Raw genomic sequence first — 11366 nt, 5'->3', positions numbered from 1 at the left:
ACACTAAATCATTGTTTTTAAATTTAGGCTTTTATGCGCCTACTAAATTTGATATAATTGTGACATTAATGATAAAAATGCATAAAGCCACAGGAATACAATGGTTTGATCATCTTGGACTTTCTTCCACGTACTATCTCAATGATCCAGACTGAATTTCAATTTTATTTTTTAAATGCACAGAATATCATGTCATTTTTGTTTTGAGTTTAAATCAACCATTAGTGTATTACGCCTAATTGATAGACTCTATTATATGTTATGTATACATACTATAGTGTATACATTCATTTATAATAATAAAATAATAAAGTGAAAGATTTTATTGTATTGGGTACTTTCTTTTAGAAGGCTAGAATAATCTACGTTACTATCTACTTTTTTATAGTGTAAAATGAGATATAACGGCACCTGATCAACGCAGTACACAAGCCTTAATTAAAATCCATCAATCCATACAGTTAAGACACTGTAACGAATACTCAACACAGACTAAAACATGTCAGACCAGCGACGTCGTGATGCTGCCAAATAAATTACAATGCACCTCGACCTATCAACCTTCATTGTGCCGGTATATTGAAGTCGGCGCTAAAACATACTTTGGATCGCCGTTGCTTCAACCAGTACAGTAGTTAAGACGACATTTTTCTCGAAATGCGTGTAAACTTTGCTTAACGTCGGGTCAACGTTATTCTAGCCAGTTGGGTTAACGTCTTTCCAAGAAGCTGAACCCACGTTGTCCCAATAAATATGCAAACGTCTAACCAACGTTAGTATAAATACGTTGGGCCAACATGGTTTGATGACGTTGCGTAAAAATTATTGGTCCGACGTTGACTCAACTAGTCGAACCGACGTCTTTCCAACTGGCTGAATCGACGTTGGCCCGATGGAAAAACGAACGTCTAGGCAACATTAGAAAGGTACGTTGGGCCAACGTGATTGGACGACGTTGCACAAACATTATCGGGCCAACTAGTCGGGCCGACGTCTTTCCAACAAGCTGAATCCACGTTAGGCCGATGGAAAAACGGCCGTCGGGCCAACCTTTGTGTAAGTACGTTGTGCCAACGTAATTATTTGACCTTCAACCAACGTCGGCCCGACGTTGATCCAACTAGCCGGGCCGACGTCTTTCCAACAAGCTGAATCCACGTTGGGCCGATGGAAAAACGGCCTTCGGGCCAACCTTTGTGTAAGTACGTTGTGCCAACGTAATTATTTGACCTTCAACCAACGTCAGCCCGACGTTGATCCAACTAGTCGGATAGACGTCTTTGCAACTGGCTGAATCGACGTTGGCCCGATGGAAAAACGAACGTCTAGGCAACATCAGAAAGGTACGTTGGGCCAACGTGATTGGTCGACGTTGCACAAACATTATCGGGCCAATGTAGATCCAACTAGTCGGGCCGGCGTCTTTCCAACCAGCTGAATCCACGTTGGGCCGATGGAAAAACGGCCGTCGGGCCAACCTTTGCGTAAGTACGTTGTGCCAACGTAATTATTCGACCTTCAACCAACGTCGAGTCAACGTCGCTTGCTAGCTGGGAGAGTGCTGCCAACCCAGGATAACCAAAAGTACACAAAAGTGCCACTATCATGTGGCTATCCAAGGCAGACTCAACACACAGAAAACAACACAAAGATATAATATATATCATTTAGAAAAATATAAGATTAAAAGAATATGTAATATAAAATAATATTGCAAGAGATCTCATAATTATCAAGTGACCACGATGCAAAATCAGGATCAAACAGGCACATACGGAATTTATGAGGCAAAAGTCCCCGTTAGCAGAAATGGTCCATAGTGAGCTGTCTGGTAGTTGAGAGTGAGCTGTCAAATGGTCCAGAGGGAGCTGCTAGCAGCTCCATAAACTTAACTTTAATTGGTTTTAAGAATGTCCATTGGGAGTTAACAAGAGAGTCCTGGCCAGCAACATATAGCCATTGGAATGTAAACAAGAAACCCATTACAATCACTCACTTCATCTCATGGGCTTCAGTGGCAATAAATAATTTAAGAACCCTTCGCTATTCAACAAACCAGCAGGATGTATAACCATGGACCAGTTCTGTTAATGGCCAAAAATGCAGCATGTTAACGAATCTCAACATTTTCGTTGAGAAATATTTTTGCAAGTTTAATGAAAGAGTTGCTCAAAGAAAAGCAAGGAGCATCTGACTTCATCAGGGAGGGAATTAAAAAGTTTACTAAAATGAATATACGGGGACAATTTGTAAGCATCGGTACGAGCGAACTTTTCAATAAACTTAAGTGTTGTAACGTGACGGCAATTAACTTGAATATTAGTAACATCAACACAATTTTTCTTGCAGAGACAATTAATGATAAAGGATAAATGAAGAATCATGAAACGGTCGTGGAGTGATGGAATAGCATATATCTGAAGTCTGTCAGGATAAGGTCATTCGTTTCACGGCCCGCCAAAGTACGCTCTAGTGTAACAATCTTGGATTTTTTCAAGGCTTGAAATATGACATTTTTTATAATGTAGCCAAGCAGGCACTGCATATTCAATTATAGGACGGCAAAAAGCAAAATACAGATTGCGATATGCAAGATTGCCCTTAGGGTCACCTGAAATTCTTGCAATAAGTCCAAGAGTCTTGGAGGCCCGAGAAATAACATAATCAACGTGCTTGCTCCAAGAAAGATCAGAGCTAAGCATTACACCGAGACACTTGTATGATTTAACAGACGGGACGTCATCATTCCCAATATAGTATACTGTTGTAATGGGTTTGATGGACAACTTTACATTTTTTTTTCGTTTAATTTCATTTGATTTTCAATAGACCACGAAATAATACTATTTAAATCAGTTTGTAATATTTCGGAATCGTTGGGGAATGATATAGCACGATAGAGTACAGTATCATCGGCATATTGGGGATGTTACGTTACGGCCCATAATAACTAACAGAGAAGAGATCACAACTTTTGTGTATTTACAAAATATATATAATTTATTTACAATGCCATTATAATACGGTAATTAAACAAAGATAGAAATTAAACATATAAATGAGCTTAGAGGATGGTGGTGGCTAGAACCTTAAGCAGCAACTTAAGTACTTTACTTACAGATCAGAGAGGAACTGAAGCCGGACAAAATAACAAGGTTGCAGGTAATAAAGATGTCTTGAGTTGTCTGCACTGGATCCCAAATTACAACTGAATTACTTAGGGTAGTAAGATCATTTCAGATGGGTGTAACACTTTGCATATTAAGGGTCTCATCCAATCAGGGCACCAATTCCAACAAGTTTAGCAAACTAATCCACCAATTAAAAGCTACAGTAAAGTGTCCGATAAACATATACTTAATTAAGGTAATAAATAAGTGGTTTGGACCAACTGAAAGTAAATGTCCAGGATGCGAAACCACATTCAAGTCTTAGAGATAACCATATTCAAGTCTTGGAGATTCCAAGCTCAGTTCATTTACCTTGTGTTAATTAAATACTGACCACGGGTAAAGGAACTTGTGTGTCATAGGACAATAGCATACTGTAGGATAATAATATTTATGAGCTTTACAAAGTATAACAAATTAAAATAAGGAAACAGTACTTTCCTGGATAATGTTGAGTAAAACTTAAGGTCATAAAAATGCTAACTACAAAATATAATATTATATAATTATATAAAGAAGTTAATTAAAACTAGGCAAGGATGTAACAGGGGAATACTGTAGATGAGGACACGCATGATGGAAGGTCAGCAGTCGAAATATTGAATCCCGACACGATGGCGTGCATTACGATACTTGGAGTACGTAATGTACTATCTTATCTGAGATTAATCAGTGGATAAAAAAGATTTTTAAAGTAAATTTTTCGTTGTGAATTTACTTTTAACACTTGTCAAAAAGACTAATGAAGGGAGTGAAAAAGGACCAGACTGAGACTGTTCTATCAATGGATTTAATAATACAAGCTCACTTCTCATAACATCATGCACCATATCATTGGTTTTTACAACATAAATAATATTGCTAGCATCTCAATTTCCTGGATTAAGTATGGACAGCTGAGCAGGCAGGTACGTTTTAAAGTATTTCTGATGATTTCCTGAATAAACTTAATTTACAAACTGTGCAGACAAAAATGTAGGCTTACAATAAATGAAATGTATAACTGTACAAGTGTGTACTCTGTTGGCCAACACACATGTGCTATCAATAGTCATCAAACTATCAATAATTGATAAATTGTAATAAATAGCTAAAATAATCTCCTATTCTTTCTTGCAGCCCAGATATCAACTGCACTGTCAAAAGGAAATTTACTAACTGGTAGTCCTTCTATAGATATCATCATAAGAGCATTTAATGTTGACTCTTTCAACCTGTTTCTCACACATGTCTTTATGCGCTTTAGAGTTGAAAATCCCCTTTCTGGATCAGTTGATGAAACTGGTAGCACACTGTACACCTTTGCCAGTTCATGTAACTGTGGAAATATGTTTAATTTCTCATCCGTTAGTAGATCATGAATGACATCAGGCTGAGAGGTATATAATTTGCTGTTATCAAATATACTATGCTTAAACAATGCCCACTCATGTTTAGCTGACTCTTTATCTATGAATGGGTATTGAGCACAAAGGTTCTCCAGTGCCTCGTTGCCATACTCAGCTAGTTATCAGGAACCAGATGCGGATCAAATATGGAAAACTGGGCCAAAAATCTGCCATCATCTGGGAATCTATCTGTAATATCAAAAATCATAAAATAAGAATAACATTCATTAAAATCATTAGTCTGAGTGAGGTTTTAATAATTTCACCTGATTTAATTACAGTACACTGAGAAGCAGTACCATTGCTATTATTTAAGCTTGTGCTTACCACTGATATTTCCAATGAGTGCATTAAGGAAAGGTACCCTGACTTCTCTGGTGAAGGTATCTGGACTTCCTTATTTATATCAATACTTGCAGCACGCATACTCTCCAACTTCTCGTTCAGCTTTTCAAAATTAGGGCCATCGTTTTCGATCAGTTCATAGAGGCGGGCAGTAGTAGATCTTACAATACTTGGTATGGAACCAACACTGCAATAGCTGGCTTGAAATAACTTTAAATGAAAGTGTGCAAATAGTTTGATATAAATATATGGTAGTTATAAATAAACTCTAAAAATAACTTATTAAATGCAGTACAGTATATTAAATTCAAATTTGCATTGTTTTCCTTGTTTTTGTGTTTAATTTCTGCATGATTCGTTTGATAGCTTTTGTGTGTTTTTTTAGTGTACTTTGGTAAATGTTTAGTAAACAAATAGTGCAAAAATGCTCATACCTTGGAAAGCACAGAGACTGGTGGAAGAACATCACACATCAACAGCATCGTTGCAATAAACTTGTACGATTTAATCATTCTCAACAGCCCTCCAGCCCTGGCATCATTTCTTTCCACAAACTCCCGTTCCAGTGAAACTATTACACTGTTGATACACATATTGAGCTTGTTACACGACCTATCTATGCTAAGCCATCTCGTATCTGCAGCCTTGCATGGTTTTACCTTTGGATCATCCAGGAGCCCCTGAACTGCACGAAGGCCAGCTAGTCGAACTGCTGAGTTTTCATAGAATTCAAATATTTGCCTTAATGTGTCTTTGAATCGTTGCACATAGGGAATTTGTCTGCCAGCTTGCCCTGCAGCAAGGGCTAGTCTGTGTGCACAGCAGTGTATTCCTGTTACGGTAGGGTTGACATCTTGGAGCCTCCTAACAAAGCCATTTCTCTTACCTGTTATTACGGCAGCGCCGTCTGTTCCTGCCGATCGCAGCTTCTTGATGTTGATATTGTTGTCGGCATGAAACTTAATGAAAATATTAAATATGTTCTGTGCATTCACTGATATATTATCTAGTTGCTGGGGTTGCCCAACACGTCAGCAATAGTAAGGTATCTGACTTTGACCTTATTTTCAGGTGTCAGGTACCTACCATACATAATAAGCTGTTCAACAACAGTTACATCTGTTGTCTCATCCAACATGATGCTCTTGTGGTCTGACTGCCTGTATTCTGCTAATATATCCGCTTGTATCACTTCAGCAAGAATATGTACAATCTCCTGGACTGTTCGTTCAGACATGTAGTTTGTTGTGTTTCCAACTTTAATATCAGATCGTATTGGCAGACCCAAGTCCTCTAAAAGTTATAGAATTTTTGGATATTTTGTCGTGTGTGGAATATCTTCTTTACAGAGCCAATAAAGGCACTTGAATGCCGATTTCAGGCTTTCTCTTCTCATTTCTTTTGGGGTGGATAATTTTGCTTCAATGTCGCCCGAAATACAACTCATCTCTTTGGCTTCCTGCAATGTAACCGCATCTGAATGGCACTGAGATGTTATGTGTTCCTTTATCGTCTGTTCTCTCATTCGTACAGCTGGTAAGGTTCGAAATGTTTGTCTGCCCCTGTGCTCGGTTTGTTGTTGCCACGTTTGACATAATCTGCAGTACATCCCTTCGCCTTTAACAAAATAAATAAAAGAATATTTTTGTAGCCACAGAGGATTATAGCCTTTAGCTTGGTTTGCAGGAGGCACCTTCACTGTCGTTTTACGACACTCTGGTCCATGTTGATCAGTAGCTACCAAATCTGAATCTGGGAGTAGTGGTCCACCAGTAATCTGTTCAGCCGCTCCTGGCTCTGAATTTTTCTCGTCCTCTACAGCTCTAGTCACTGTTTTATCTGGTTTAGACCTAACAATACATACAATAAAAATAAAATCAATTTCCATTACAAACTTATGCAATAATCTAATAGCGGAAGAAAAACCTCTTGGGCTAGAAGCTTGCTTAGACAGGCCAAAACAATATATAACATTATTAAAGAAGACAGTGACGCAGACACCCCATATAAATCAAAGGGCCAGGAGGTTATAGGTTACCTACATTCCATTGTAAACAATTTATTGACAAATTATTTTTTCTAGTAAAAAGAAAATATATTTTAAAACAAGTCAGCCAGAACTAAACGGGTGTAAAAATGAATGCTTGTCTTGTCAAAGTTCTTTTCACCACATCGGCAACCGAGCATTGTTGTTTAGAAGTACAACACCATGTGATGTTTTACAAACAAAAAGTAATAATATTAATAACGATGTACTCTGCTGCCACCAGCCTACACACACAGGGACCACACTCTAAAGTCTAATTGCGCGAAGGATACAGTACCTACAAATCGCTAGGAAAATAGTAATTGCTGCATAATTGCATTGGTTATATATTAAAGATCAAAGCCTAATTTTCGGCAAAATCTGAGCAGAAATCGGCCCTCCTTTTGCAAGATGCGCAGACAGGTTTCTAGGCCAAATTATTGCGCGAAGGAAAGGTCTACATTCCGCGTAGGCCATAAACTACTAGGGCCTACTCTAAGCTAGTGATCCTTTTGCCCTAAAAATGCAAAAAGCGCCTGCCAAGAGCATGCCTCGCCTGAAACTGAGATTAAAGAAGGCGCTAATTGATACGGTTTTATTATTATTAATTACAGCATTATCGTAGCCTTTCTACTTTGCATATCACTTGGGTTTTGGACAGTTATAGGTGGTAGGAGCCGCTAATTTAATGTGGTTGTTTTGTAAACGGCTATGAGTATGATGAATGATGGGAGGTCCCATTTTATCTTTTATTCATTCGAACATCGGGGAAATTTAGGCATATTTAATCAAATAAACTAAGAAATTCTCAAAGATAATTTAAACTCGTCATCATTAAATCTCAGTAAACATTACCAACCTTTTCGTAAAAAAACGCCTCCAGTCTGGCTTGGCCAGTTCGTTTCTTCATGATGGATTCCAGAGCGAACAATTCATTGGAAAACTTTTGCGAACGAGAGTCTACCTAAAGCTACAGGAATTTATACAACTCAGACTCTCATTCCAGATGTATTGAAAAACTGCTACAAGTATAATACTACTCCACCAGTTTTCAAATTCGTCTGGATTACGAGTCTATTGCACAAATTCCTGCAGCTTAGGGGAGAGATGAAAGTTTTGCGATGCTTGCTTGTTTTTTAATTTCGAGTCAATCGATCAAAAGTTTGTGAGAGGTCATTCATCGCTGTCTTGTACGTCAACGAACATTATTGTGGTTGTTCATCAAGGTTTGTAAGTTTGGTTGGTGAAACCGGAGATAAATTATAGCTAATGTATGATTCGAGGCCTGAAGAAGGAAGGCCGATCCTATACTAAGCTTGGCCTCGGGCTAGGCCTAATTCAGTGGTATTTTTTTTTTAAACCTACAAAATTTTTACCGGTCGGCCGTTTATTTTTACCGGTAAAATTGACGGCTAAACTGGCGTCTGGAGAACACTGGGTTATGCAGTGAAATGAAAGTTACAAAATCGTGAGAGAATAATTTAAATCTGACACTTTTTTATGTTTAAAGAAGTACTTTAGAAATCGGCTTTCAAAGTTTACGATTTCAGACATTTCTCAGGCAGAGACCTTCACTAAATCATTAAAAAATAGTGTTTTAAACTATCAAAAATGGAGAAAATAACAACAAAGTAAGATGTATAGTTACATAAAGTTGTGCAACAAAATGGATTTCGAAAATGTTGACATTCCAAAATGCTTTGGCAATTATCTCTAAAACATGATATGCAAAGAATGACTGGTTTGGGTTGTCTTCGCCACATATGCTGATTGACAACCTACCTCTAACACGTAGCAGAATATCATGAGATGTGGCATTAGTATATTCATGAGTTGCTTCACATGTATAAGTACGACGAGTCGTAACATCTTCAATCTTGAGTGTTGATGTACGAGTAAAAATATCATCATTGGGATCTTTAGTGCCATCAGTAGCACTGTAATTGAATTTTTGTCCATCTCTTTTCCAGAATATGTTTGGCATTGGGGATGATCTTGCCTCGCAGACCAACTCAGCATTCTTGCCTTCTGTCACTTTCACAGAATGATCAGCAGTAATATCAATTCTTGCTGCATATTACAAAAGCAAAATCAAGTTAAAAATATTTTGCCTGAGTTACAGCTAAAGATAAATCTGATAAAAAATCTGATCTTTGCAACTGAAACTGCAGCCTTACCCTCGAGGAAATCACCAGTCGAATTCAGTCAACTATTTTTCTGAGTGCTGCAGCATACCCTCAAAATATTAATGAATTATTTTCCTGAGTGCTGTCTGAATACGAAGGGCAATTTCATTAATTTTTTACTGTATGTTTGAGGGTAAAAAAAACAACAAATTTCTGTAACTTTGATCTATTTTTTACAAAAATAGAATGGTCTTTTTCTTTGATTAGTATTATGTACCATTCCACTAAATTTTATGATCCATTCGTCAGTTTTTCCTTGCAAACAGACTAACAGACCAACATAACCTCATTTGGCGGACGTAAAAATACAGTAATTACTAATATAGATTTCACTGAAGTGAAACTGAAAACTCATAATATGAGTTTTAAAGAAAAAAATCACTACTTACTCCACAAAACAACACTTTTAGGAGATTCTGAGTTCAGTGCTGAGCACATATAGGTACCTGCTTGTTGGATGTTGGCATCTTTGATTGTCAATTTTCCACCATTTACATTGACAACCTCATCACCTTCACTCACATGATTATCTCCTGAATTTAAGGTAGCATCACCTTTCATCCAAATTGGTTGTTTATCTGGTTGATCTATTGTACAAGTTAATACAATATCTTCACCATACTTTAACTCTGCGTCGCCCTCAGGATCCAATGTGATCTTTACATCTACAATTAACAAAATACATAACATGCAACATATCACAGTCAATCGCTATGTTACAGGGTTCCCAAGTTGGAAGAAGTCACTTCCTGGGAGATCTGGTTAAATGAGCTTTCTTAACACATTAACTATATTTTACTGGCACTGGCGATACCCATCAGCACTGTTTTCCGTAAGACAGTTGATAAAAAAGTAGGAAAAACATGCAAATGTTATAAATTTGCAGGAAATTCTTGCTTGCTTGGAAGACAGTTAGGATATCGGGGAGACTCCCATGACTTGCGGAAGACTTGCGGGGTCTATGGGTTGCCTAATAGGCCCAATGGGATAAAGCAGACACCTAGATGCCCAAGTGGAAATCTGAATGTGAAGGTGCAGTCTAATTTTTTAGAAACATCTCACAGAATTACAAACCTCCCAATTATGAACCCCCATACAGTACTAAATCTCTATTTTACGAACCCAATGTGTGGTGATGCCATCATTAAAGGAGGAGAGAGAGGAGGGAAGGAGGAGGGAATGGAAGTATTTAAGCAGTTTTGAGTTACAGTAGTTTTAAGTTTTAGTTGTTCTTGCAACTTGATATATCTTGTACTCATTTGTCTTTAAGTTTTGTGTTTCGGACGCACCTTTGTTTTTCAAAGTGTGCTACTGATGTAAAAGTGCAAATCCAAATAATAATAATAATAATAGTAATAACAATAAATAATAATAATAATAATAATAATAATAATAATAATTATTATTATTATTATTATTATTATTATTATTATCTTTTCTAACTAGCAGAAACATTTAAACATGCCTTTAGAAAAACCTTGAAAATGTATAAAGTTGCATACATATGTCAACATAAAACTGTGTTTAAAAAAACTGCAATGAGATACAAATGCTGTTCAGACAGATGTTTATCCTCCTTCTAATCAATTTTCCATCCTAGTGGGACCTAAGTCTCACCTGACCTTTTCTCAGCAATGATGCAGTGCAGTAAGTAGTAAAAGTAGCAGTTTTTTAGTATGACAGTATAAAGACAAAATGCATCATTTTTACCTGCAAACACATTTTCAATTTTATGTTCAAAGCCATCTCCATTACTTGACCGGCAGAAGTAGACCCCAACATCATCTTCCTGGATACTTATGATGGTCAGCGTACTTTTAGAATTACCTGAACTTCCATCAAAATCAGATTGAATATTATAGTCTGCACCATTTCCAAGACCTTGACTCTTCTCACAACTTGCATGAAAACACCACCAAATAGTTTCAGTGCTGGCAGACTCTGTGCATGTACATACCAATTGGGGATCATCACCCTCTGGATAGCGTTCTTTACCTTCTATTAAACATTGGCTCACTGAGGGAAAAATGCCAGTCTAGATTAATTGTAGAATATTAACATTTTTTTTAAATATTAAAGTATTTATAGAAATAAACACCTTGCATTGTTTACATATTTCATGTATCTAGGTAGGCTATTTAATAATCCAATATTAAATGGATATGACTTTGGCCCATATGTGTTCAAGAGATATTAGTAAAATTACAAACACTTTTTTAGAATGCACTGTATGCCACAAATACTGTATACA

The 11366-nt window shown here is 37.1% G+C and overlaps 1 protein-coding gene across 1 annotated transcript in view; it reads right to left on the bottom strand.

Moving 5' to 3' along the window:
• LOC117118935 (basigin-like) overlaps positions 1-11150 on the bottom strand; it is a gene marked incomplete at its 5' end in the record, with an annotated part of 27456 nt that extends 16306 nt beyond the window's left edge. The window contains 3 exons of the mRNA XM_033263667.1: positions 8712-8999; positions 9505-9780; positions 10826-11150. Coding sequence (XP_033119558.1) covers positions 8712-8999; positions 9505-9780; positions 10826-11150 — 889 coding nt within the window. The remainder of the gene's footprint in view (positions 1-8711; positions 9000-9504; positions 9781-10825) is intronic.
• Positions 11151-11366: the final 216 nt, after the last annotated feature.

Source organism: Anneissia japonica, unplaced genomic scaffold (assembly GCF_011630105.1).
Source record: "Anneissia japonica isolate Jap-2015-1 unplaced genomic scaffold, ASM1163010v1 scaffold1055_len78992_cov191, whole genome shotgun sequence".
NCBI lineage: Eukaryota > Metazoa > Echinodermata > Crinoidea > Comatulida > Comatulidae > Anneissia > Anneissia japonica.
The sequence above is the reverse complement of the archived record's forward strand: the minus strand, read 5'-3'. Positions and strand labels throughout refer to the sequence as shown.